This window comes from Gadus morhua, chromosome 21 (assembly GCF_902167405.1).
Source record: "Gadus morhua chromosome 21, gadMor3.0, whole genome shotgun sequence".
In the NCBI taxonomy this organism is placed as follows: domain Eukaryota; kingdom Metazoa; phylum Chordata; class Actinopteri; order Gadiformes; family Gadidae; genus Gadus; species Gadus morhua.
The window spans coordinates 1,215,205-1,242,704 of record NC_044068.1 but is presented as its reverse complement, the minus strand read 5'-3'; the positions used below and the strand labels follow the sequence as shown (position 1 = coordinate 1,242,704).

Here is a 27,500-nt window from a genome sequence, read left to right as displayed (position 1 = left end):
GATTTAAAGAAAATAAATCGTGGTTGAAATCGAAACCGCAATCTCTACCAGAAAAATCGCAATTTCAATTTTTTCTTAAAATCGTTCAGCCCTAGTCCTATGCTTAAAACACATCGTATTGGCTCTTTCACGCCTTTTATTTGTTGAATCCATAATTATTATAGTTTTTACTGATTTATTCAATATATGCTAGAGCACACAAAAATACACGAAATGTTGTGGAGAGAGGAATTGGGCAGATGAAACGTCGGTTTCATGTCCTCCACGGCGAAATACGCCTCACCCCAGAGAGGGCAAGCACAGTCATCACTGTATGTGCCATTCTACACAACCTCTGCAAGCGGAGGAACATTCCACAGCCAGACGATGATGATGATGATGGCGATCAACATGACAAGGAATTTGGCCGTGTGGAACCGAATGGACAGGCATTTAGGGATCACTTTGAAAACACATTTTAGGTAAACACCTTGGCACAAATCAGTCAACACTTGGGTAGTTCATAACATTTATTTTCTTTTAAATTACGTATTTTTATTGTTTGCTTTCTCTCTCTCTTGAACGTGCAGGCTACAACGTCATTATCGTGGTCTGCACAAAATTGTCATCATGCGTGTATTCTGCTAACTGCACTATAACTACTTAATAGGAATTCATTTCTAGCCTAGGCTATTTCCTTGTTTTTCGGTGATTCAGTGGGCTCGTCTGAACAACCAATCACCGAACTGACCGCTTCTAAACTCGTGCACGAGAATTGACGTAATCCATAGCAACGGCGCGTCACTCTTAGTTCATTCTTAGTGATTCATCCTTAGTAAGAGTAGGTCTCAGCGGCTTTGTGAATAACTTTTAAGAAAAAACTCGTAAAATGTTTTAGCGCGAGTTAGGAGCACTCCTAGCGGTAAGATAAAATGCTTTGTGAATACGGCCCCAGGTGAGTTAGAGTGACTACAGGTGAGTCACTACAGGTGAGTGCCCAGGTGAGGCCTGCGGGGTCTCCTACCTGGTTCTCCACGGGCAGCACACAGTCGGCGTGCTCCGTGAGCTCCCTCATGGCGAGCACGCTGTTGTAGGGCGAGGTGATGACGTCGTCCTCGTCCGAGGGGTACACCGAGGTCACGATGCGACACACCTCGGGGAACTCCTCCTCCAGCAGCCCCAGGACCCGGGTCCCCAGCCCCGAGCCCGTGCCTGGGGGTCATCACAGGGTCAGGGGTCAGGCGACTGACACGGGGCCACGGGTCAGAGGTTAGGGGCTTAACACAGGGTCAGAGGTGAGAGGCTTAACACAGGGTCAGAGGCCAGAGGTTAGGGGTTCAACACAGGGTCAGAGGTCAGAGGTTAGGGGCTTAACACAGGGTCAGAGGTGAGGGGCTTAACACAGGGTCAGAGGTCAGAGGTTAGGGGTTCAACACAGGGTCAGAGGTTAGGGGCTTAACACAGGGTCAGAGGTTAGGGGCTTAACACAGGGTCAGAGGTTAGGGGCTTAACACAGGGTCAGAGGTTAGGGGCTTAACACAGGGTCAGAGGCCAGAGGTTAGGGGCTTAACACAGGGTCAGAGGTTAGGGGCTTAACACAGGGTCAGAGGTCAGAGGTTAGGGGCTTAACACATGGTCAGAGGCCAGAGGTTAGGGGGTTATGTTTTAGGGGTACATCAGGGGCTTAGAGGATAGGGTTAGGAGGGTTAAAGTCAGAAGCTGGGTAAGGGTTAGGGTTGGAAGGGGGTTAGGAGGTAGGTAGGAGGGTTGACCCAGGGTCAGGGGGTACAAGGTTAGGGTTAGGGGGTTAAGGTTAGGGGGTTAGGGTTAGGGGGTTAAGGTTAGGGGGTTAAGGTTAGGGGGTTAAGGTTAGGGTTAGGGGGGTTAGAGTGAGGAGGGGGGTTCCACCTCCGCCCATGGAGTGGATGAGGAAGAAGCACTGCAGACAGTCACAGTGTTCCGCCGCCCTGCGGACCTTCTCCACGATCTGATCCCGATAGGCCGAGCCATATGTCATGTGACCCACCGCCCTACGACACACAGATAAAGGGAGCCAATCATATCAGAAGACTAGAAACCAGATCAGTGTTTCCCCTAGAATTTTTTTTAGGCCCGGTGGTAAGAGCTGATGGTGTGATTTGTTATACATTTTTCACGGGATGCTAGAGTATTTGTTGGTTATTTCCAAATAAAACACTTGCTTAGCCATCACAAGTTGGTTAAGTTATGGACATATAAAGAACGAGGCTAGTGTTTCGCGGGGGCGGTAAAAATGTCCATGGTAACGGCGGGCTGAACCAATCAGACGTCGCATTTACGCGATCGGTTCATGGTATAGTTCTTCTGCCGGAGAATAAACAGTGTTTTTCTAAAAACAAAGTTGATTTAATATAAACTAATTTCATGTACAGGAGCATAAAGCACCAATATATATTGAGATAGCTGGTGGTGAGCTTGGATGGTTATGATATTATGGCTAATAATAATAATAATAAAAAAAAAAAATCATTTTTTTTTTTTTTCTCTTTTTCATTTCTTTTCATTTTTTTGGCCGGTTGTTGGCCTGGCGGGGGCGCTCGTTGGCCTGGCGGCCCGCCAGGCCTGAACAATGGTAGGGGAAACACTGCAGATATAGATGTAGAATTGGGTTAGAGATGTTCAGGACCCAGTAGGTTGTAGTCCTATAGATGTAGGGTTGAAGATGTGTTAGTCCTATAGATGTGTGAGTCCTATAGATGTAGGGTTGGAGATGTGTTAGTCCTATAGATGTAGGGTTGGAGATGTGTGAGTCCTATAGATGTAGGGTTGGAGATGTGTTAGTCCAATAGATGTAGGGTTGGAGATGTGTTAGTCCTATAGATGTAGGGTTGGAGATGTGTGAGTCCTATAGATGTAGGGTTGGAGATGTGTGAGTCCTATAGATGTAGGGTTGGAGATGTGTGAGTCCTATAGATGTAGGGTTGGAGATGTGTTAGTCCTATAGATGTAGGGTTGGAGATGTGTGAGTCCTATAGATGTAGGGTAAGAGATGTGTTAGTCCTATAGATGTAGGGTTGGAGATGTGTTAGTCCTATAGATGTAGGGTTGGAGATGTGTTAGTCCAATAGATGTAGGGTTGGGGATGTGTTAGTCCTATAGATGTAGGGTTGGGGATGTGTTAGTCCTATAGATGTGTTAGTCCTATAGATGTAGGGTTGGAGATGTGTTAGTCCTATAGATGTAGGGTTGGAGATGTGTGAGTCCTATAGATGTAGGGTTGGAGATGTGTTAGTCCTATAGATGTAGGGTTGGAGATGTGTTAGTCCTATAGATGTAGGGTTGGAGATGTGTGAGTCCTATAGATGTGTTAGTCCAATAGATGTAGGGTTGGAGATGTGTTAGTCCTATAGATGTAGGGTTGGAGATGTGTGAGTCCTATAATTTGTAGGGTGGGGAGATGTGTTTCAAAGAGATGTGGTTGGAGTGTGTTAGTCCTATAGATGTAGGTTGAGATGTGTGAGTCCTATAGATGTAGGGTGGAGATTGTGAGTCCTCTAGAGGTAGGGTTGGAGATGTGTTAGTCCAATAGATGGTAGGGTTGGAGTGTGTGCGTCCTAGAGATGTAGGGTAAGGATTTGTTAGTCCTATAGATGTAGGGTTGGAGATGTGTTAGTCCCTATTGATGTAGGGTTGAGATTGTTAGGTCCAATAGATGTAGGGTTGGGATGTGTTAGTCCTATAGATGTAGTTGGGGATGTGTTAAGTCCTATAATGTGGTAGTCCTATAGATGTAAGGGTTGGAGATGTTTTAGTCCTATAGATTAGGTTGGAGATGTGTGAGTCCCTATAGATGTAGGGTTGGAGATGGGTAGTCCATAGATTAGGTGGGAGATGTGTTAATCCTATAATGTAGGGTTGGAGTGTGTGAGCCTAGAGATGTAGGGGGAATGTGGTTATCCATAGATTAGGGTTGGGAGATTTTGTCCTATAAGATGTAGGGTTGGAGATAGGTGTAGTCCGATAGAGGTAAGGGTAGAGATGTGTTAGTCCTATAGGATTGTAGGGTTGGAGATGTGTTAGTCCTATAGATGTAGGGTTGGAGATGTGTGAGTCCTATAGATGTAGGGTTGGAGATGTGTGAGTCCTATAGATGTAGGGTTGGAGATGTGTTAGTCCAATAGATGTAGGGTTGGAGATGTGTTAGTCCTATAGATTTAGGGTTGGAGATGTGTTAGTCCTATAGATGTAGGGTTGGAGATGTGTTAGTCCTATAGATGTAGGGTTGGAGATGTGTGAGTCCTATAGATGTAGGGTAAGAGATGTGTTAGTCCTATAGATGTAGGGTTGGAGATGTGTTAGTCCTATAGATGTAGGGTTACCAGTTGTTCCCGGACCCCGACACGTCGGTGAGGAGCTGTGTGGTGTCAAACAGGTCCCTCAGCGGACCCTGCACGATCTGGTTGACCACGCCCTCCTCCATGTCCACCAGCACCGCCTAGTGGACGACCAGAGAACTATGCTGAGTTACTCACTTACTATAAAACAAATCATAACAGAACGGAAGCAGCCGTTCAGTTTACACTAACATCCCGTTAAAGCCAGACATTACGCACACAACGATGAAAACATCCAGACGTTTATGAATCTAAACCTTCTGTAATCTCTGAACAAATCACAATTTACCCGGGCTTTGAGTCGCTGGATTCTCCCGCCCACGATGTCACAGGTTCCTGCACCTCTGTCATGAGGAAAGAACACAAGGTGAGCCTTAACGTCTTGCCCTGACACAGGACGAGAGGACAAGCTGTTGGTAGCTAGGGTACAGGTTGACCTCTGACCCCAAGGGTGGCAGTACCTTGAGTCCACGTTCCGGAAAAAACTACCCAGAGCCTCATCATATACTCCTTTCTAGAGTAGGAGAGAGAGAGAGAGAGAGAGAGAGAGAGAGAGAGAGAGAGAGAGAGAGAGAGAGAGAGAGAGAGAGAGAGACAGAGAGAGAGAGAGAGAGAGAGAGAGAGAGAGAGAGAGAGAGAGAGAGAGAGACAGAGAGAGAGAGAGAGAGAGAGAGAGAGAGAGAGAGAGAGAGACATACATACATACTTATAGGATGAGGAGATACATATATAGGATTAGGAATCATTTAAATATGATTTACCTTGTGTACACTACACTACACTGTGTATATACATACAGTATTCAGTATTCACACTAGGTACACTAAGCACACAACAACTCACCTTGTTGACGTGTGCATGTTCTCTGAGCGCCAAGTCCCAGAACCGACACCCGACCTGGTTACCACACTGACCAACTAAACCCACACACACACGAACACACATACATACGTATAGAAACCCACATACATACAAACACACACACATATATAGAAACACACATTTAAGCGCACACACACACACGTATAGAAACCCACAAACATACAAACACACACATATATAGAAACCCACATTTAAGCACACACACACACACACACACACACACACACACACACACACACACACACACACACACACACACACACACACACACACACACAGACACACACAGAGATAAAAAAAGTATAGTATATGCACGTAGTTTAACCAAGTAGCCGTGTTTACATGCTGTCGACTGTTTTTATGACGCTACGGTAACCGCAGCTGGCTTTTATGAATATTTCATGAACTTCGTAAAACTCACCCTGCACGACTATGGATTGCGTCATGTTGGTCGTTATTATAAGTTATTATATCATACGTTTTAGTTTGTATAAGTTTTAGTTATTTTCACTTGTTTACAAGCGCGGCACAGACTTCAGCTTTGAGTTCCCCGCCTCTGATTGGTCGCGCGTTGATGACGAGTGATTCAGTAACCATAGAAACCAAACCGACCCAGTCAGACACCGTTAATGAGGCGTTGTGTTACTCAAGTTGAGTTCATTAAATAATTATCCGTCCATAATTATAATTATTTAAACTGTGTGTTAGAACAACGCTCCCAAACTAATACATTTTAAAATGTCCAACTCTGTCATGCTTCTTTTTCTCCTTACGGTCTTCTGTCCCCAGCAGGGGGAGCTGTTTCATAGCTGTTTCATAGTTGTCTCAAAGTCTGGTGTTTAGAAAGTTATATTCATATCTGATGTTTCCATCGTTGTATAAATATTTATTTCCATAGTTGTATTAATATCTGATGTTTCCACACTTGTATAAATGTTTATTTCCTTAGTTGTATCAATATCTGATGTTCCCATAGTTGTATTGATATATATTTCCATAGTTGGGTCAATCCTGATATTATGTGTCAATGGTTTTATGAATGAATATATAATGTTTCCAATGTTTATATAAATATAATGTTTCCATGGTTTTATATATGTAATTCTGATGTTTCCATACAGTTCAGGGCGTGAGTTCTGACCTGGCTAGTACCCCACATTCCCTGTCCCATCCTGAGTGGGCGAGCTTCTGCCTTGCTTGTGCTTCCATAATGTGGTTCATCATGTGCTACTGGTTTGGTTTACATAGGCATGGGCTTTTGTATAGACAAATCTATTTATAAATACGAAATAAACAAGGTAAGATTAGTTAGGATAAATATTAGCATGCCTCTCAATGTTTAACAATTCATATGAGCTATTAGCACTATTGGTATCGGCATCTGAGGGGTATCTTAACAGAGCATTATTTAATATCCGACATCCAATGGAAACTGTCTTATATGATTTTGATGTCTCCCAGATAAATAAGCACACTATGAAATGATGAAATAGCCCTAAGCATGCATAATAGAGTATATTAATTGGTACATTTAGTCAGAAATAAATAAAAGGCAATCCAACAAGTGTGTAAAAGTTGATTTATTCATCGGGGAAAACAGTAAAAAAAAGAATGGAAAAACACAGTTGTGTACAAAATAATCTGTATTTTCTGTATGAGTGGGATGAGTTCTAGATCCCACATCTGGGATGAGTTCCTCATCACACTGGTGGGATGTCCTCGGTGGGTAAGACTAAGTTGACATTGATACTACTAATTTATTGCGACACCATTCTCGTCTTTCTGCTGGTAAAACATTCTTCTGAAGGTATTCTGTTGCTGTGAGACATGCCCCATTTGAAAAACAACAAACACATGAACACAAATAGGATGAAGAAAGGGAATCATGACATCACCCTGACCTCACTCCAACATCATCACCCCTCACCCTGACATCATGCTAACATCATCACCCCTCACCCTGACATCATGCTAACATCATCACCCCTCACCCTGACATCATGCTAACATCATCACCCCTCACCCTGACATTATGATGACATCATGACATCATCACCCCTCACCCTGACATCATGCTAACATCATCAGCCCTCACCCTGACATTATGATGACATCATGACATCATCACCCCTCACCCTGACATCATGCTAACATCATCACCCCTCACCCTGACATCATGCTAACATCATCAGCCCTCACCCTGACATTATGATGACATCATGACATCATCACCCCTCACCCTGACATCATGCTGACATCATCACCCCTCACCCTGACATCATGCTAACATCATCACCCCTCACCCTGACATTATGATGACATCATGACATCATCACCCCTCACCCTGACATCATGCTAACATCATCACCCCTCACCCTGACATTATGATGACATCATGACATCATCACCCCTCACCCTGATTATTATGCTGACATCATCACCCTCACCCTGACACCATGCTAACATCATCAGCCCTCACCCTGACATTATGATGACATCATGACATCATCAACCCTCACCCTGACATTATGCTGACATCACCACCCTCACACTGACATAATGCTGACATCATCACCCCTCATCCTGACATCATCACCCCTCGCCCTAACATCATGCTGACATCATCACCCCTCATCCTGACATCACCCTGACATCACTGACATCATCACTGTTCGCCCTGAAATTTTTCTAACATCATGCTGTGCTAATTGTGTCTCAATGGAAGGAGGAAGAGGATTGGTCAGAGCTGACGGAAGTTGAGAGTATACTATAGGATTGAGAAGGAACTGAGGAGGAAGTACTATAAGACTGAACAGGAAGTGGAGAGGAGCTCTAGAGGAAGTACTCTATGACTGAAACGGAAGTGAAGAGGAGGTCTAGAGGAAGTACTATAAGACTGAACAGGAAGTGGAGAGGAGCTCTAGAGGAAGTACTATAAGACTGAACAGGAAGTGGAGAGGAGCTCTAGAGGAAGTACTATAAGACTGAACAGGAAGTGGAGAGGAGGTCTAGAGGAAGTACTATAAGACTGAACAGGAAGTGGAGAGGAGCTCTAGAGGAAGTACTATAAGACTGAACAGGAAGTGGAGAGGAGCTCTAGAGGAAGTACTATAAGACTGAACAGGAAGTGGAGAGGAGGTCTAGAGGAAGTACTATAAGACTGAACAGGAAGTGGAGAGGAGCTCTAGAGGAAGTACTATAAGACTGAACAGGAAGTGGAGAGGAGGAGTAGCAGAAGTAGTAATGGATTGAGAAGGAAGTATAGAGGGGGTGCTGTCGGACAGGAAGTCCTAGGCGGTGGGGTGCTGTCGGACAGGAAGTCCTAGGCGGTGGGGCAGCTGCCGATGGCCACGGCGCCGCTGACCAGAGCAGCCTTGCTGAAGCTCACAGGGCTGCTGTTGATGGACAGGCTCCTCATGCAGCCCGCGTACGGCCGCCTGGTGGCCACGCCCTCTGGGACAAGACCCTCTGCAGGAGCACAACCTTCATCAGCTCTCTGACATCATCACTCTGACATCACCACATCATCACAACCTCATGCTGACATCATCATAACGTCATCAAGACATCATCCCTATCACAAACATATACAATTGTAGAGATATCTCTCTCTCTCTCTCTCTCTCTCTCTCTCTCTCTCTCTCTCTCTCTCTCTCTCTCTCTCACCTGGCGCCCCCCCAATGAACACAGGGGATTCCATCTCCATGGCGACGAGGTTCAGCGGTCCCACGGTGTGGTCCACCTCAGAGTCCACGTCCAGCTGGACCACGTTGGCATCCCGGATCACTGGGAACAGACACACCGCACATCACCACGACGAACAAACATCACCACGACAATCAAGTAACACCACGATGACCAAACACACCGCGCGTCACCACGTCGACCAACACATCACACATCACCGTGACGACATAACTCACCGGTGATGCGGTGCCAGGCCCCGGTGCACAGCCCGTCACGGGGAGCCACTACTGTCAGGAACTGCCGGACCCCCACATTCACCAGGACCACCACCTGCGGAGACAGACATCAGCACGTTACACCGGTACGGTACCGGTACGTTACACCGGTACGTGACATTGGTACGTGACATCGGTACGTTACACCGGTACGTGACATCGGTACGTTACACCGGTACGTGACATCTGTACCTGACATCGGTACGTTACCTCGGTACGTTACCTCGGTACGTTACCTCAGTACATTACATCGCTACGTTACATCAGGACGTTACATGCTCGCTGTAGGTTTGTGAAGGAGGAGGTACCAGGTTATGCTCCTTCCACAGGGAGGGATGACTGTAACTGTACAGTTATTACTGTGCACCACGTCTCAAGCAACATCAGACTAAAACAACCTGACAGAAGTCTAACAGCCGGGGTCCCCCCCAGGAGGGGTGACGCTTTGGCGGGGACTCACGGCTCCCTGGTGAAGGTAGACGGTCATGTACTCCTCCTCGGCCGCCTGGATGTGCACCAGCACCCCGGTGGCCACACGGGGGCGCACCTCCAGGGACAGCTCCAGCCGCCGGCCCAGGACGGCCGTCTCGTCTGGGGGGGGAGAACATGAGACCTCAGCAGCTGCCAGGAGCCCGGACTACACCTCAACTCCTGCTGACCCCCACACCCCCAGCAGGGGGAGGGGCTGAACAGTATCACCCCAGTCCTCTGAGTCACTGGGAACGATGACATCGTTATGAGCGATGACATAATTATGACTAATGACATCATTATGAACGATGACATCATTACGAGCGATGACATCATTATGACTAATGACATCATTATGAACGATGACATCATTACGAGCGATGACATCATTATGACTAATGACATCATTATGAACGATGACATCATTACGAGCGATGACATCATTATGAGCGATGTCATCCTTATGAACGATGACATCGTCTGAGTCTCAGACCCGGGGAACGGACACAGGACGGAGGGTTGCCGTGGTTACCCAGGGCGATGTATCCTCCCTCCTGGGAGAAGAAGGTTCCGGGCTCCTGGGGTCCGTCGTAGCAGGGCGTGGCCCCGAAGGTCGCGGAGGCCGAGGACAGCTGGCGCCCGTCCAGCATGAGGCGCCGAACACAACCGGACAGGCTCCGGAGAGACTATAGAATGATGCATACGTTATCATATAACATATATCATACTAACCGACATCTGTTAGAGCATCAGACACTATAGAATACATCGATTAATACATTCATATATATGTTAAACTTACACAACCGGAGAGACTCTGGAGACACTATAGAATATATAGATGTCCTACTGATACAAAGTACATCTTTATGTAAAATAACAGAACCATAACCATAACAACAATATCATATATTTAAGATAAACATACCTGGATATTCTTTTGGGCGTGTCCTAGTGGGGCCCCGCCCACATACAGAGGGCTCTGGACGCGCCACGATTGGTCGACCCCAGGTGCCCGCTCTTCCTGCCCTGTGAGGTCATCGATGATCAGCTGACCTGCGTTACCGTCTCGGATACAGATCACCTGGAGAGAACATTCAATTAATATCACCTGGAGAGAACATTCAATTAATATCACCTGGATAATTAATCCAATTAATATCACCTGGAGAGAACACTCAATTAATATCACCTGGAGAGTACACTCAATAAATATCACCTGGAGATTAAATCAAATTGAAGATTAGATTAGATCAGATTTGATTGATCTAATCTAGTTTATATCACACATCAACTGGAGATTAGATAAAAAATCCCATGGAGTTTAGATTAGATTAAACACCACCTGGAGATTAGATTAGATTAAACACCACCTGGAGATTAGATTAGATTAGATTAAACATGCGTGGCGCGGCTGGGCCAGAGGCAGGAGACATAGGGGAGCCTCACGCTGTGCCAGCCCCCGTCGTTGTAGGCCCCCTGGCTGCGGATCTGGACGCGGTGCGCCGTGGACCTGAAGCTGAACACCAGCTGGCCCTGGTCCAGGACCAGAGCCATGAAGTCCTCCCCCGCCTGGTCCGCCACGTAGAACAGCAGCCCCGCCGGCGCCTCCGTCCTCAGGGACAGGGAGAAGTGGGACCTGGAGGGAAGCGCCCAGCCGGATGAGACTGGCTGATCGACAGGTGAACCCATCCCCCGTACACAACAAAGACAGCTAGCATAAGATGCTACACCAAGCTAAGCACTGTTTTAAGTGCCAGGACGTACGACATACATTCAGTGCATAAGAGGGTTGTGGGGGGGGGGGGGGGGGGGGGGGGTAAAGGGGGGGGGGGGCGATGTAGAGTCCAGGTGAACTCTGAACAGGTGAGTCTTGAGTCTTTGGCGGAGGCCACTGAGCAACGATGCGGTCCTGACATCGACTGGAAGCTCGCTCCACCACTAATTGGTTCACCTTGGTGCAGGATAAACCAATCAGAAGCCACGCCTGGCGTTGTGACTAACCTGTTGGCAAGGGGCTGGGGCAGGTGGTACTCCTGGCGGCTGTGGGCGGAGCCTCCGTAGCGGAAGGCCTGTCGCACGGCGCGGGGCCTGGAGGGCAGGTGGCAGGAGGCCTCTCCCAGGTCCTCATCCCTCTGGCTGGAGCCGTCTCGCGCCACCTTCACACACGCAGAGAGACGCCGTCACCATGTCTGTCCTCCAATCAGAGAGACGCCGTCATCACGTCTGTCCTCCATTCAGAGACCCACTCTCCTCTATACATCTCTCCTCCAATCAGAGACAAGTTCTCATCTATACATCTCTTCTCCAATCACAGACAGACTCTCATCTATACAACCCACATACTAATACATGCTAATCAGAGACACACTGATTTTAAGGGGTTCATTGGATAGAGAGAGACTTTTCTGAAGAACACAGCAGCTGATATGAAGGTTTCGTCAAACCTTCTTTGATTGGCTGGGTTTGGGCTTGCGGGCGGAGCCTGGGGTCAGCAGGGCGGCTGGGGGGCGTTCAATTGGACAGTCCTGCAGGGAGGCGTTGACCTTCTCCGCGTAGCGCTGGAAGTCCTCCGCCTCGATGTCACGGTCCTGTCTAGAGAGAGACACCTGTCGGTTCACCTGTGGTGTGGGCGTGGTCTACTGGGGTAACCTGTTAGTGTGGGCGTGGTCTACTGGGGTGACCTGTTGGTGTGGGTGTGGTCTATTCGGTTACCGATTGGTGTGGGTGTGGCCTTTTGCTTTACTTGTTGATGCATGCGTGGCTAAACGGGTACCTGTTGAAGTAGGTGCGGCCTATTGGTTTACCTGTTGATATAGGCGTGGTCTATTGGATTACCTGTTGATGTAGGTGGGGTCTATTGGTTTACCTGTTCATGTGGGCGTGGCCTATTGATTTACCTGTTGATGTAGGTGGGGTCTATTGGTTTACCTGTTCATGTGGGCGTGGCCTATTGATTTACCTGTTGATGTATGCGTGGCCTATTGGTTTACCTGTTGATGTAGGCGTGGTCTATTTGGGGGGACCTGTTGGTGTGGGCGTGGTCTATTGGATGAACCTATTGGTGTGGGCGTGGTCTATTGGGTCACCTGTCGGTGTGGGCGTGGTCTATTGGGTTACCTGTTGATGTAGGCATGGCTGATGCAGCCGGTGAAGTTCTTGAGGCTGCTGGTAGGAGATCCGCCGAGGTAGAAGCTCCTGAGCGAGGAACTCAACGAGGAACCCGACACGGCAGCCGAGGACGGCCTCTTCTTCTCCTGCTTGTCTTTATCGTCCACCACCAGGAGGTACCTGCAGAGACAGGGACCCGTCGGGGTCAGCCAGGTTCAAATGTTCAGGTGTAAATGGTTAATGGACTGCATTTATATAGCGCTTTTTCTAACCATTGGCCCCTCAAAGCGCTGTACAGTATCCCATTCCTGCACACGTTCACACACCGACGGCGGTGTCAGCCACGCAGGGCGACAGCCAGCTGGTCAGGAGCAGTCAGGGTGAGGCGTCTCGCTCAGAGACACCTCGACACTCAGCTAGGAGGAGCCGGGGATCCAACTAGCAACCTTCTGGTTACAAGTCAACCCACTCTACCTCCTGAGCCTGTACTACCTGTCCTACAGCAGGACACCAGCTCAGAGGGTACTTCCTGTCCTACAGCAGGACACCAGCTCAGAGGGTACTTCCTGTCCTACAGCAGGACACCAGCTCAGAGGGTACTACCTGTCCTACAGCAGGACACCAGCTCAGAGGGTACTACCTGTCCTACAGCAGGACACCAGCTCAGAGGGTACTACCTGTCCTACAGCAGGACACCAGCTCAGAGGGTACTTCCTGTCCTACAGCAGGACACCAGCTCAGAGGGTACTACCTGTCCTACAGCAGGACACCAGCTCAGAGGGTACTACCTGTCCTACAGCAGGACACCAGCTCAGAGGGTACTTCCTGTCCTACAGCAGGACACCAGCTCAGAGGGACGTACTTGTTTTGGCTGAGCGTCGCCACCAGGAAGTGAGTCCTGCCGTCGTTGTAATGTTTCTTGTGGGACTTGACTTTGGTTCCCTTGGCGTTCAGGACCACCATGCCATTGTCCAGGGCGATGCTGAACTCCTCCTTCTGCAGGGAGAGCCCAACACGACAAATCAACAGAAGCCATGAAGGGAATCCAATGACTGAATGACTGTGACTGAATGTGACTGAATGACTGTGCCTGAATGACTGAATGACTGTGACTGAATGACTGATTGAGTGACGTGGAGCATGGGCAGGCTGTTGCATACCCCCTCGTTGTGGTAGAACAGCAGGCCGCTGGGGTTGAGGGTTCTGAAGTTAAGGCCGCCCTCGAAGGAGTCGAAGGGAGAGATCTTGGCCGTTGAGCCCAGGTACCCCTGGCCCGCGAAGTACGCTCTACGGGACATCTGTCAGAGCACCGGGAGAGCAGAGAGAGCGTCAGCCAGGTGCTTCAAGATGGAGTTCGTTGATGTCAGAGGTGTCAATATTAGGGTGAGGGTCTGTTCTTACGAAGGCCTCCTCCGGACAGCCGTTGCTGATGCCGATGGTCCCCGGTTCCTCCAGGAGGTTGAAGTCCTTCTTCTGGAACTGGAAGTTCTTCACACATCCCCTCAGGCCCACCACCTCACTGAGCTCCGGCCTGCACACACACACAGTACCACCGTTACATTAATCCCTTACCTTAACGTCACCCGTAACCACGTTATCAAACCTAACCCTTACCCCAATAACACCAAACCCTGCATATAAGTCAGCCAACCCTTACCTGAACAAACCCTTATCTTAACAAAACCTTACCTTAACCACCCCTTACTTTGACAAACCCTTACCTTAACCAGAGTATTAATGCCTGAACATACAGCGAAACCATTAGCTTAACACTTACCTTAATCCTTAAATTACAGAGTAGTATCATACTGGCCCTTTATTGAAGGGTGCTACGTAAATCTAATATAGTATGGATACCATCATTAAACCCTTGACTTAACTTCACCAACCTCTATCTTAGCCACACCAAATATTGAAAAGACTTAACCATCTCTGACCAAATACCTAACCTTCTATTTTAACTTTCACTGTAACACTAAACTCGTTGACCTTTGACCCATGGCGGTATGCTGACCTGGCGCTGAGGACCTGAGAGGGAGCACCTCCTATGTAGATGTCGGAGAAGGGCAGCGTTATCTTATGGGGGTTCTCCACAGATTTGACGTAGCTTTTGTCCACCAGCAGGATAACCTTCTTGGACTGGTGGTAGATCACTGACACCTGAAACCAGAGGACACTCACCAAATGTTGGACTGAACCCCTGAAACCAGAGGACACTCACTACATGTTGGACTGAACCCCTGAAACCAGAGGACACTCACTGCGAGTTGGACTACGTTGCACTAAACCACAAGTTGCACTTATCTTTAAACCAGAAGAGACACACTACATGTTGCACTGAACCCCTTAAACCAGAGGACACTCACTGCATGTTGCACTGAACCCCTTAAACCAGAGGGAACTCACTACATGTTGCAGTAAACACCTACCTCATGGTAGCGGGCGTCGTTGATCTTGAGTAATGGAATGTGGTTCTCGATGCGATGCGGCCCGTTGTCGAAGCCGAAGTCGTACTCTAGACGGAGGTACCCGTTCTTCAGCTCCAGAATGAAGAAATTAGCCTGAAAAAGTTCATATCGTTAGCTTCCTAACAATATTTTGGCCAAATTGTGATATCTAACCAAACTCTACTCGCCTAGCGCTGCTGATTCACTCTGCCTCATTGGCTACATCCTAAGCCAATCAGAGTGCTTTTTACATTCCATAATCACTATCTGCCTAAGTCATCGACTACAAGATGAACCTTCTAATATGACTTGGACAATGATGCTATGAGGCTGACCATGTACACGATGAGGTGTTGGTTCAGACACTAGGGACAGACACTACCCTCGGCCGACCCACCTCTTTGACCATGAGCAGCAGGAGGCCGTCGTTGGCCACCGTCCTCACGGCGATGTCGAATCGCGTCACCACGCCGAACTTCCCCCGGCGCTCCATGTTGTTGATGAGAGCGAAGCCCGTCCCGTCGAACAGGTAGCTGGAGATACGACTCTGGGAGAAGGCCAGCTTATACCTGAGGGCACAGAGACACCAGGAGATATGAGACGAGGCCGGGGGATATGAGGAGGAGAGGCCTGGGGATACCAGAAGAATGGACCAGGAGATATCAGAGGGATAAGACCAGGAGATATCAGAGAGATAAGACCAGGAGATATGAGGAGGAGGGACCAGGAGATACAAGGAGATACAAGGAGAAGACACCAGGAGACACCAGGAGAAGAGACCAGGAGACACCAGGAGAAGAGATCAGGAGACACAAGGAGAAGAGACCAGGAGATACAAGAAGATACAAGAGGATAAGACCAGAAGATATTAGGAGATGAGATCAGGAGATACAAGCAGGTGAGGAGATAGTGAGGTGAGGGTTGGTACCTGGGACAGGGGGGTGTTGCGATCACGTCCACCATGTGTGTCTCTTTGAAGTTGTACAGGCTGATGACGTCGTTGTTGAGCGAGCCCAACTCGATGCAGCCCACGAAGGGTGCCAGGCTGAGGGGGGGCGGGAGCTGAACACACAACAAGCCATCACTCCGTGTGTTACTGTATAATGGGTCATGTCACACGGGTAGCTGGGCTCTGAGTGACATTCAGTCAGCCAAACAGAGATGCTCAGTCACTGATGACCCTGTCTGGTGCCTTTGGAGATTTATTAATTCATATATTATTTATGCTGCTTGGAATGGTTGGAATGGAGAAGATTATCTGAATACAAGCGGTATTGTTCGCTAACGGTGTTTACTTTGGAAATACTCCACTATAATATTCGGCATCTTGATTAGGGTATCTGATTTGCTCAAGCTCATCCAATCAGCTGTAGAGTAAGGATGACTGAAGACGTCTCTAAACAAACTAGACATATTGAGGAGGGCAGAGTCTGTCTGGGCAAGGCTAGTGAGTCCTGGGTTAAAGGTCAGACTTGATTGGGGTTCGACGCCACAGTTAGACCCACAGATGGGAGGACGGTCAGTGTGTTACCGTGACGTCAGGAGGCACTCCGCCCACAAAGAAGACGATGTCCTTGGGGTCGATGTCGAACAGGGAGTCGGTGCCCAGGGACACCCCCTTCTGGATGAACTTCTGCTCGTCCGAGGTGGTCTGGCTGGGGATGGTCAGGAACACCTTCCCGTGGCGGCCCAGCCTGTCACAAACACAGCCGTTAGCACCGGTAGCACTAGCTGCTACATTACTGCACTGGTTGCACCGTTAGCACCAGTAGCCCAGCTACTTTGACGTAGTGCTAATGCTAATAGTGGTTCTAATGCTAGTCATGATAGGGCAGGCACTCTATTTTGACGTTGTGCTAATGCTAGCAGTGGCGCTAATGCTAGTAGTGGTGCTAATCCTAGTAGTGGTGCTAATGCTAGTAGTGGGGGAGCCAACAGTTACCTCTCTACTTTGACATTGTGCTTATGCTAGTAGTGGTGCTAATGCTAGTAGTGGGGGAGCCAACAGTTACCTCTCTACTTTGACATTGTGCTAATGCTAGTAGTGGTGCTAATGCTAGGAGTGGGGGGGCCAACAGTTACCTCTCCACTTTGACATTGTGCTTATGCTAGTAGTGGTGCTAATGCTAGGAGTGGGGGAGCCAACAGTTACCTTTCCACTTTGACATTGTGCTTATGCTAGTAGTGGTGCTAATGCTAGTAGTGGGGGAGCCAACAGTTACCTCTCCACTTTGACATTGTGCTTATGCTAGTAGTGGTGCTAATGCTAGTAGTGGGGGAGCCAACAGTTACCTCTCCACTTTGACATTGTGCTTATGCTAGTAGTGGTGCTAATGCTAGGAGTGGGTGAGCCAACAGTTACCTCTCTACTTTGACATTGTGCTTATGCTAGTAGTGGTGCTAATGCTAGTAGTGGGGGAGCCAACAGTTACCTCTCCACTTTGACATTGTGCGTATGCTAGTAGTGTTGCTAATGCTAGGAGTGGGGGAGCCAACAGTTTTCTCTCCACTTTGACATTGTGCTTATGCTAGTAGTGGTGCTAATGCTAGGAGTGGGGGAGCCAACAGTTACCTCTCCACTTTGACATTGTGCGTATGCTAGTAGTGGTGCTAATGCTAGGAGTGGGGGAGCCAACAGTTTTCTCTCCACTTTGATATTGTGCTTATGCTAGTAGTGGTGCTAATGCTAGGAGTGGGGGAGCCAACAGTTACCTCTCCACTTTGACGTAGTTGAAGACGGGCGGCCACTGGCTGACGGGCTTGGTGCTGAGGGGGATCTCCACGTCTTCCCCCCCCAGGTTGTACACGTACACCAGGTTGTCGTTCTTGATGGCCAGGCCCACGTAGTCCTTCTTGCCCTGTAGGAAACACAGCCACAGACCACCTTTATTAGTACTGTCCCTCGTCACAAACTGACACACAGCTGAGAACACACAACCATCCCTCCAACGTGTACCTTCTCAGGCTTACTTTGAGTACTCAAACATTTAAATACAGACACTTTTATTCCAAGTGACAAAGCGAAAGCAAATGAGCGTATGTACAACGGTTCACACACACTAATTCGGGACAGAGTCGAGCGAGCTTGTTGGGAGCAGTTGGGGTGAGGTGTCTTGATCAGGGACTCCTCGACACTCGGAGCGAACTAGCAATCTGCCGGGTACCCGGCAACCCACTTTACCTCCTGAGCTAAGCCTCTCCTCTTCTCATTTAGACTTCATGACAATAGATGAATGTCATTAATAGTAATTGTGCTTTATGGTACATACGTAACATATGTGTATTAAAGAAGAAAGGAAGTTCAAAGAAAACGAAACAGAGGAGATATGATTGATGGTAGGAGGTTGTTAACCACCACCACTGCACAGACTGCTCTGACGTCAGCAGGGTGGAGATCAGAGAGAGAGAGAGAGAGAGAGAGAGAGAGAGAGAGAGAGAGAGAGAGAGAGAGAGAGAGAGAGAGAGAGAGAGAGAGAGAGAGAGAGAGAGAGAGAGAGAGAGAGAGGAGAGAGAGAGAGAGAGAGAGAGAGAGAGAGAGAGAGAGAGAGAGAGAGAGAGAGAGATGGTATTTATGTAAATGAGGCTCGACGGAGGAGGATGGTTGAGTGTGTGGTGAAGGGCGACAGTATCTGAACAACACATGGCTCATTCTTCTTCTCTGGCCGGATATTCATGCCATGAACCCATGCTGTGACCATGACAACCAGGAAACAAACAACAAACCATCCTTTGTTTGGTGAAAATGGCACAAGAATAGAAACGTTTCTGTTTTTTGGGAATTTGTTTTTGAAGTGGAAGTGTTTGAAGCTTGAAGCCTATTCATGCTAAATTACATGTGTGCCGTTTGTTACAAAATAATAAAAAATATAATATACAGTATATCAATGTAATAGAGTATAATATAAAGTATATAAACATAATAAAGGGATTCAGTTTCAACCAATACAATATACTTAGTCCGCTAAAGCTGCTTGAGACGCTAGTTACAGGCTGGCTGGAGCCTAGCTAGAGGCTAGTAAGAAGCTAGTGGGTGGTCCACTAGCGCTAGCAGAGACACTAAACACTAGCTAGAGGTTAGCTGGAGGCAATCTTAAGGCTAGCTCCGCTAGAGCTGCTTGAGTAGCTAGGAGCAAGCTATCGGCCAGCGTTCCTAAAGTAGCTTTTACCGGAAGCCATCTTGTTCCCCTTCTTTACGCTAGTAAGAGCGTATGAAGGATATGAACCGCAGAGGAGGAGGAGCAATATGTTCAGGGGCTGGGCCTCCTTACGTTCCGGTCTCCGAGGTAGAGCACGAAGCGGTCCTCGATGGGGTCCTTGTCGGGGTCCACCCTGATGAACAGGCTGATGGAGGTGGAGGTCTTCAGCTCCTCCAGGTTGGAGTGGGGCTGCACCTCCACCGAAGACTGCCCGTCAAACTTCATGGACACCTGGACCTGAGGACCCATAACGTATAGCGTCATGACATGTTAACGGTTAGATATAACATCGTAACATGTTAACGGTCAGATATACATCATAACATGTTAACGGTTAGATATACATCATAACATGTTAACGGTCAGATAGGCTACATCATAACATGTTAACGGTTAGATATAACATCATAACATGTTAACGGTCAGATAGGCTACATCATAACATGTTAACGGTTAGATATACATCATAACATGTTAACGGTCAGATAGGCTACATCATAACATGTTAACGGTCAGATAGGCTACATCATAACATGTTAACGGTTAGATATAACATCATAACATGTTAACGGTTAGATATACATCATAACATGTTAACGGTCAGATAGGCTACATCGTAACATGTTAACGGTGAGATATACATCATCACATATTAACGGTCAGATAGGCTACATCATAACAGATATAATAGTTGGATATGACATCAGAACAGCGGTGATCATGTGCTCTCCAGAGCGCTGGTCTCACCTTCTTGGCCACGCTGCGGGCCTGGGCGATGAGCTCCCGGATCCTCAGGATGTTGGTGGTCACGTTGTTCACCGGCTTCTTCTGCTCCACCACCTTCAGCTTCTCCAGCAGCGCTGGGACCAGAAGGTGGAGGCTCTCCACTGGAGACCAGAGACAGCGTGAGGGTTAGGTAGGTAGACTATTATAATCTATTATAATCTAATATTATCCACTCTAATCTGACCTAATCTACTCTAATCCAATATTATCCCCTCTAATCTAACCTGATCTACTGTATTCTAACATCATCCCCTCTAATCCAACCTGATCTACTGTAATCTAACATCATCCCCTCTAATCTAACCTGATCTACTGTAATCTAGTGTAATCTGCTGTATTAACATCATCCCCTCTAATCTAACCTGATCTACTGTAATCTAGTGTAATCTGCTGTATCAACATCATCCCCTCTAATCTAACCTGATCTACTGTAATCTAGTGTAATCTGCTGTATTAACATCATCCCCTCTAATCTAACCTGATCTACTGTAATTTAGTGTAATCTGCTGTATTAACATCATCCCCTCTAATCTAACCTGATCTACTGTAATCTCCTGCCTCCGTGGAGGTGCTGGTACCTGCTTCCCCGGCGGAGGACACGGCGCTCTCGTAGTCCTGGGTGGAGTACTGGTTGTCCCTCATGTTCTGGGCCCACTGCTCCACCTGCTCCGTGATGGGCTCCATCTCCTGCAGAACCTCCAGGGACCGGTTCCTGGTGGCCTCGGCCACCTCCTGGGAGAACTCCAGCCTCCTGGGGGTCCTGTCTGTGGGGGGCCCCGGGCAGAAGGCCGTGTTACTCAGCTTGTTGAGGTACAGGACCCCTGAGGTGTACCGTAGCGTTTTTCAGGGTGGGGGCACCTGGACGTTGGGGGATCTATTTCGTCAACGTGGCTAAGGTGAAAGATATCTGCTTATGTAATTTATATTGGGGATTACTGGGATTACTTTGATTACATGGAGCACTCTGTTGGGTTAGGATTAAGGTCAAACCTAAACCTAACCCTAACCCTAACCCTTAGGGTCAAACCTAACCATAACCCTAACCCTAACCCTGACACTGCCCTTAACCCTCTATCGCCATCTACTGGGGCTATGTGGTTTCACCCTCCTTTAATAATAAATAATAAGTTACATAACACTAGATACTGTAGCCGGGGCAGCTTCATCCGGGATGTCCGATAGGTTGCCATAGTAACAGCAGGTGGCCTTACCTCCGTGAATGTCGTTGATGTTCTTCGTGATCTCCGCTAGTTTCCTTGAGTTCTGATCCATCGTCTCCTTGGTCTCCTCGATATACTTCTGTTTGTCCAGCACCTCGGCTTCCAAATCTGTTGGCGTCAATCTTTATTAGTACAGACATCTGTGACAATCGTTATCGATACAGATTTCTGTAACAGTCTTTATTAGCAGACTTCTGTTGCAATCTTCATTGGTACAGATTTCTGTAACAATCTTCATTAGTACAGAATTCTGTAACGATCTTTATTAGTACAGACCTCTGTAACAATCTTTATTAGTACAGACTTCTGTTAAAATCGTTATTGATAAGGTCTACTGTTCCAAAGCAGTGAAGCCCTTGAGTAGGACCAGGATACGGGGATGGTCAGGCTCACCGATCTGCTCTGAGTGCAGCGTCACCGACTGCTTGAAGACGTTGCCACTCTGAGTCACCACGAAGTCCAGCTGCGTGACCATCACAGCGATAGCCTGGAACAGACGACAAACAAACATACTCTCTCAAACCTGGTCTTCCACATGTTTGACCTTTAGTTTACATGTGTGTGAAACACAGAGAATACCGTCGATATTGATATTGGTGGACCATCAGGTTGAACCTACCTATATCTGATCTATGTATTGGATATTGATTAACGTGCATCATCAGGATGAATCTCTGTATACTCTCATCAACGTATTGGATATTGATTAACATACTTTCTAATCTGATCAACGTATCGTATATTGATTAACATGAGGATGAATCTCTGTATAATCTGATCCTGTATCGTATATTGATTAACATCAGGATGAATCTCTGTATAATCTGATCCTGTATCGTATATTGATTAACATGAGGATGAATCTCTGTATAATCTGATCCTGTATCGTATATTGATTAACATGAGAATGAATGTCTGTATAATCTGATCCTGTATCGTATATTGATTAACATGAGGATGAATCTCTGTATAATCTGATCCTGGATCGTATATTGATTTCCATCAGGATGAATCTCTGTATAATCTGATCCTGTATCGTATATTGATTAACATGAGGATGAATGTCTGTATAATCTGATCCTGTATCGTATATTGATTAACATGAGGATGAATGTCTGTATAATCTGATCCTGTATCGTATATTGATTAACATGAGGATGAATCTCTGTATAATCTGATCCTGTATCGTATATTGATTAACATGAGGATGAATCTCTGTGTAATCTGATCCATGCGTTGATCCTCTGAGTGTGTGTTGGTGACGTACGTCTCCGGCCCGCTCCGAGAGGCTCTGTGTGGTGACGGCGGTGTCGTTGGCGTCGTCGATGTACTTCACAATGTTGTTGTAGACGTTGGCCGCGCTGACCGCCCGCTGGACGAACCCGTTGGCATCACTGCGCTTCAGGTCCCTGCTCAGAACATATACCATAACGTTAGTATATACCTTATGAAACAGAACATATACCATAACGTTAGTATACACCTTATGAAACAGAACATATACCATAACGTTAGTATACACCTTATGAAACAGAACATATACCATAACGTTAGTATACACCTTATGAAACAGAACATATACCATAACGTTAGTATGCACCTTATGAAACAGAACATATACCATAACGTTAGTATGCACCTTATGAAACAGAACATATACCATAACGTTAGGATACACCTTATGAAACAGAACGTATACCATAACGTTAGTATATACCTTATTAAACAGATCGTATACCATAACGTTAGTATATACCTTATGAAACAGAACGTATACCATAACGTTAGTATATACCTTATTAAACAGAACATATACCATAGCGTTAGTATATACCTTATGAAACAGAACGTATACCATAACGTTAGTATGCACCTTATGAAACAGAACATATACCATAACGTTAGTATGCACCTTATGAAACAGATCGAATACCATAATGTTAGTATATACCTTATGAAACAGAACATATACCATAACGTTAGTATATACCTTATGAAACAGAACGTATACCATAACGTTAGTATATACCTTATGAAACAGAACGTATACCATAACGTTAGTATATACCTTATGAAACAGAACGTATACCATAACGTTAGTATATACCTTATGAAACAGAAGGTATACTATAACGTTAGTATATACCTTATGAAACAGAACGTATACATTCACTTTGAGGGCATTGAGCAGAAGCGTTTATCCAAAGAGACATTTGTCAGAAGAAAGAAAAAAAACAATATATCTCTGCCGGTATAGTGAGGATGTAGAACCAAGCGCCAAGCACTAACCATCACTAGGTTAACCCGATCCCGTATACAACAAAGCCAGCTAGGACAAGTTGCTACCCAATGCAGGGTACTGTTTGAGGGCCAGGACTTACAACAGACAATAAGTGTGTGCATTAAGTGCCAGATGTACACCATATGATAGAGGGGGGGGGGGACTCTGAGCGAGTCTCTGGTCTGGTACCACCCAGTGCCCTGGTACCAACAGGGCGGTGGTGGGTAGGGAGGGAGGTGCTCACTCCTCTAAGGTGTCCGCCTGCAGCTCCAGCTCCCCGGCAGCGTCCAAGGCGCTCTGCACCAGCCCGGGGTCCACCAGGGACAGGGCCTCCAGACGCACCAGCAGCTCCGCCTGGCCCCCGTCCACCTCAGCGTAGTACTGACCCACACTCTGTCCCACGCACACACAGAGAAACACAGAGAGACACACACAGAGACACACAGAGAGACACACAGAGAGACACACACAGAGACACACACAGAGACACACAGAGAGACACACACAGAGACACACACAGAGAGACACACACAGAGACACACACAGAGACACACACAGAGACACACAGAGAGACACACACAGACACACACAGAGAGAAACACACAGACACACACACACACAGAGACACAGACACACAGACACACAGAGAGACACACACACACACACACAGAGACACACACAGAGAGACACACACAGAGAGAAACACACAGACACACACACACACACAGAGACACAGACACACAGAGAGACACACACACACACACACACACACACAAACACACAGACACACAGAGACCCAAACACAGACACACAGAGACACACACACACACACAGACACACAGACACACACACACACACACAAACACAGACACACAGAGACACACACACAGAGACACACACACACCTTGGTTTATATACACGGTGTGAGGTCATAGCTTGTAAATGTGGTAGAGGTTTGTGAGGAGTGAAGGGGGTGAGGAGTGGAGAGTGTGAGGAGTGGAGAGTGTGAGGAGTGGAGAGTGTGAGGAGTGGAGAGTGTGAGGAGTGGAGAGTGTGAGGAGTGAAGAGTGTGAGGAGTGGAGAGTGTGAGGAGTGAAGAGGAGAGAGGAGTGAGGAGTGAGAGGAGTGTGGAGTGAAGAGGAGAGAGGATTGAGGAGTGAGAGGAGTGATGAGTAGTGAGGAGAGAGGAGTGAGAGGAGTGAGGAGTGTGAGGAGTGGAGAGTGTGAGGAGTGGAGAGTGTGAGGAGTGGAGGGTGTGAGGAGTGAGGAGTGTGAGGAGTGAAGAGTGTGAGGAGTGAAGAGTGTGAGGAGTGGAGAGTGTGAGGAGTGGAGAGTGTGAGGAGTGGAGAGTGTGAGGAGTGGAGAGTGTGAGGAGTGGAGGGTGTGAGGAGTGAGGAGTGTGAGGAGTGAAGAGTGTGAGGAGTGAAGAGTGTGAGGAGTGGAGAGTGTGAGGAGTGGAGAGTGTGAGGAGTGGAGAGTGTGAGGAGTGGAGAGTGTGAGGAGTGAAGAGTGTGAGGAGTGAAGGGGGTGAGGAGTGGAGAGTGTGAGGAGTGAAGGGGGTGAGGAGTGGAGAGTGTGAGGAGTGAAGAGTGTGAGGAGTGGAGAGTGTGAGGAGTGAAGAGTGTGAGGAGTGGAGAGTGTGAGGAGTGGAGGGTGTGAGGAGTGGAGAGTGTGAGGAGTGGAGAGTGTGAGGAGTGGAGAGTGTGAGGAGTGGAGAGTGTGAGGAGTGGAGAGTGTGAGGAGTGGAGGGTGTGAGGAGTGGAGAGTGTGAGGAGTGGAGAGTGTGAGGAGTGAAGAGTGTGAGGAGTGAAGAGGAGAGAGGAGTGTGGAGTGAAGAGGAGAGAGGAGTGAGGAGTGAGAGGAGTGATGAGTAGTGAGGAGAGAGGAGTGAGAGGAGTGAGGAGTGATGAGTAGTGAGGAGTGATGAGGAGTGAGGTGTGAGGAGTGGAGAGTGTGAGGAGTGGAGAGTGTGAGGAGTGGAGAGTGTGAGGAGTGGAGAGTGTGAGGAGTGAGGAGTGTGAGGAGTGGAGAGTGTGAGGAGTGAAGTGTGAGGAATGAGGAGTGAGTGAAGCAAGATCAGTGTGATGAGTGAGGAGTGAGAGGAGTGAGAAGTGAGGAGAGAGGAGTGTGGAGGAGTGAGGAGAGAGGAGTGAGGAGTGATGAGGAGGGAGGAGGAAGGAGTGAGGAGCGATGAGGAGTGAGGAGAGAGGAGTGATGAGTGAGAGGAGTGAGGAGTGATGAGGAGTGAGAGGAGTGAGGAGTGAGAGGAGTGATGAGGAGTGAGAGGAGTGAGGAGTGAGAGGAGTGATGAGTAGTGAGGAGAGAGGAGTGATGAGTGAGAGGAGTGAGGAGTGATGAAGAGTGAGGAGTGTTACCTGGACCATGGTCTCCAACTCCTCTACATGACGCCCTGTGTCGTTCAGCTCCTCCCTGACCTCCTGCAGGGTGGAGCTGACGGAGGCGTGCTCCTCTGACAGCTTCTGCTGCTTCACCTGCAGGAAGGAGGGGCAACGTTTCAAAACAAGAGCGTGGAAGGAGGGGCAACGTTTCAGAACAAGAGCGTGGAAGGAGGGGCAACGTTTCAAAACAAGAGCGTGGATTCCGTCAGGGTTTCATACATTCAGGTTTCAGAGAATAAAAGCCTAGTCAGCTTTCAACACACTTTACACACGCACACGCACACGCACACACACACACACACACACACACCCACACACTCTCACACGCAAACACGCAGCAGCTGTGAAGCAACTGTGAGCCGTTGGTTCTGCTCACAACTTCCTGAGCTCAAATATCCTTGTTAGACAACCACCAATATCTCTATCTCTATGTTGAACTACTCATCTACATACTGTATACACCTGTTCTCTATATCGCTATAGCTATATCTATCTATCTATCTATATCCATGTACCTTTATGACCACGTCTCGATAGCTATGTTTCAAACTATATCTCTATATCTATTATATAGAAAGAGAGTGACAGAGAGACAGGCAGGGATAGACAGAGAGAGAGAGGGGAGAGAGGAGGGGAGGGAGAGAGAGACAAAGTTGGAAATACAGAGAGAGAGAGAGGGGAGAGAGGAGGGGAGGGGTCCTATGTAGGGTGTACTGGGTCAGTATTCTGGGATGGCGTGCGGCCCGACCTGGCTGCGCTGGGCCCTCAGGGTGCTGGCCAGGTCCTGGGCCTGGGCGGCGGCGACCTGCAGGCCGCTGGCCTCCAGCAGGCCCTGCGTCTGGGTCAGCTTGGAGCCGAAGCGGGACAGGATCTCCCGGGCGGGCTCCACGCGGCCCGCCGTGCTCACCAGCTTCTTCTCCAGCTGCCGGACCCGCCGCAGCACTGGGCACCACAACCACACGCAGCTTAGCTCAGCGTAGCATGACGTAGCTTAGCATGGTTAGCATAGCGTAGCTTATTTTAGCTCAGCAAAGCAAAACAGAGCATGGCTATGGTTAGCATAGCTTTGCCTACGTTAGCTCAGCATAGCAAAACGTAGCTTAGCTTTGGTTAGCATAGAATAGCTTTGCCGATTTTAGCTCAGCATAGCAAATAATAACATTGTTTTGTTGGCATAGTATAGCTTACCTTATTTCAGCTCAGCATAGCATAACATAGCATAGCTTTAGTTAGCATAAATTAGCTTTTTTAAGATGATAATAGCATAACATAGCAGAGCTTTGGTTAGCATAGCATAGATTATTTTAGATCAGCGTAGCACAACACAGCATATATCTTAGGTTAGCATATCTTAGCTTGATTTAGCTCAACATACTACAACACTGCGTAGCTT

General features: G+C 47.7%; 2 protein-coding genes across 2 annotated transcripts in view; both read right to left on the bottom strand.

The window, feature by feature from the left end:
* Positions 1–5,794, bottom strand: part of tube1 (tubulin, epsilon 1) — an 11,604-nt gene extending 5,810 nt beyond the window's left edge. Inside the window, exons 1-7 of the mRNA XM_030345189.1 lie at positions 5,656–5,794; positions 5,196–5,269; positions 4,814–4,866; positions 4,642–4,696; positions 4,338–4,453; positions 1,888–2,009; positions 1,004–1,191 (exon numbers count right to left, since the gene is read on the bottom strand). Of these exons, the coding sequence (XP_030201049.1) occupies positions 1,004–1,191; positions 1,888–2,009; positions 4,338–4,453; positions 4,642–4,696; positions 4,814–4,866; positions 5,196–5,269; positions 5,656–5,680 (633 nt within the window). The 5' untranslated portion in view covers positions 5,681–5,794. The remainder of the gene's footprint in view (positions 1–1,003; positions 1,192–1,887; positions 2,010–4,337; positions 4,454–4,641; positions 4,697–4,813; positions 4,867–5,195; positions 5,270–5,655) is intronic.
* A 1,002-nt stretch (positions 5,795–6,796) lies between these two features.
* lama4 (laminin, alpha 4) overlaps positions 6,797–27,500 on the bottom strand; it is a 30,146-nt gene continuing 9,442 nt past the window's right edge. The window contains exons 13-40 of the mRNA XM_030345109.1: positions 26,856–27,049; positions 26,084–26,200; positions 23,953–24,101; positions 22,695–22,836; positions 21,821–21,914; positions 21,419–21,535; positions 20,786–20,971; positions 20,169–20,308; positions 19,494–19,658; positions 17,938–18,083; positions 16,757–16,919; positions 16,154–16,287; positions 15,623–15,794; positions 15,208–15,339; positions 14,793–14,938; positions 14,180–14,309; positions 13,939–14,076; positions 13,641–13,774; positions 12,788–12,958; positions 12,115–12,262; positions 11,672–11,826; positions 11,117–11,306; positions 10,596–10,751; positions 10,200–10,353; positions 9,657–9,787; positions 9,158–9,251; positions 8,901–9,020; positions 6,797–8,702 (exon numbers count right to left, since the gene is read on the bottom strand). Of these exons, the coding sequence (XP_030200969.1) occupies positions 8,557–8,702; positions 8,901–9,020; positions 9,158–9,251; positions 9,657–9,787; positions 10,200–10,353; positions 10,596–10,751; positions 11,117–11,306; positions 11,672–11,826; positions 12,115–12,262; positions 12,788–12,958; positions 13,641–13,774; positions 13,939–14,076; positions 14,180–14,309; positions 14,793–14,938; positions 15,208–15,339; positions 15,623–15,794; positions 16,154–16,287; positions 16,757–16,919; positions 17,938–18,083; positions 19,494–19,658; positions 20,169–20,308; positions 20,786–20,971; positions 21,419–21,535; positions 21,821–21,914; positions 22,695–22,836; positions 23,953–24,101; positions 26,084–26,200; positions 26,856–27,049 (4,064 nt within the window). The 3' untranslated portion in view covers positions 6,797–8,556. The remainder of the gene's footprint in view (positions 8,703–8,900; positions 9,021–9,157; positions 9,252–9,656; positions 9,788–10,199; positions 10,354–10,595; positions 10,752–11,116; positions 11,307–11,671; positions 11,827–12,114; positions 12,263–12,787; positions 12,959–13,640; positions 13,775–13,938; positions 14,077–14,179; positions 14,310–14,792; positions 14,939–15,207; positions 15,340–15,622; positions 15,795–16,153; positions 16,288–16,756; positions 16,920–17,937; positions 18,084–19,493; positions 19,659–20,168; positions 20,309–20,785; positions 20,972–21,418; positions 21,536–21,820; positions 21,915–22,694; positions 22,837–23,952; positions 24,102–26,083; positions 26,201–26,855; positions 27,050–27,500) is intronic.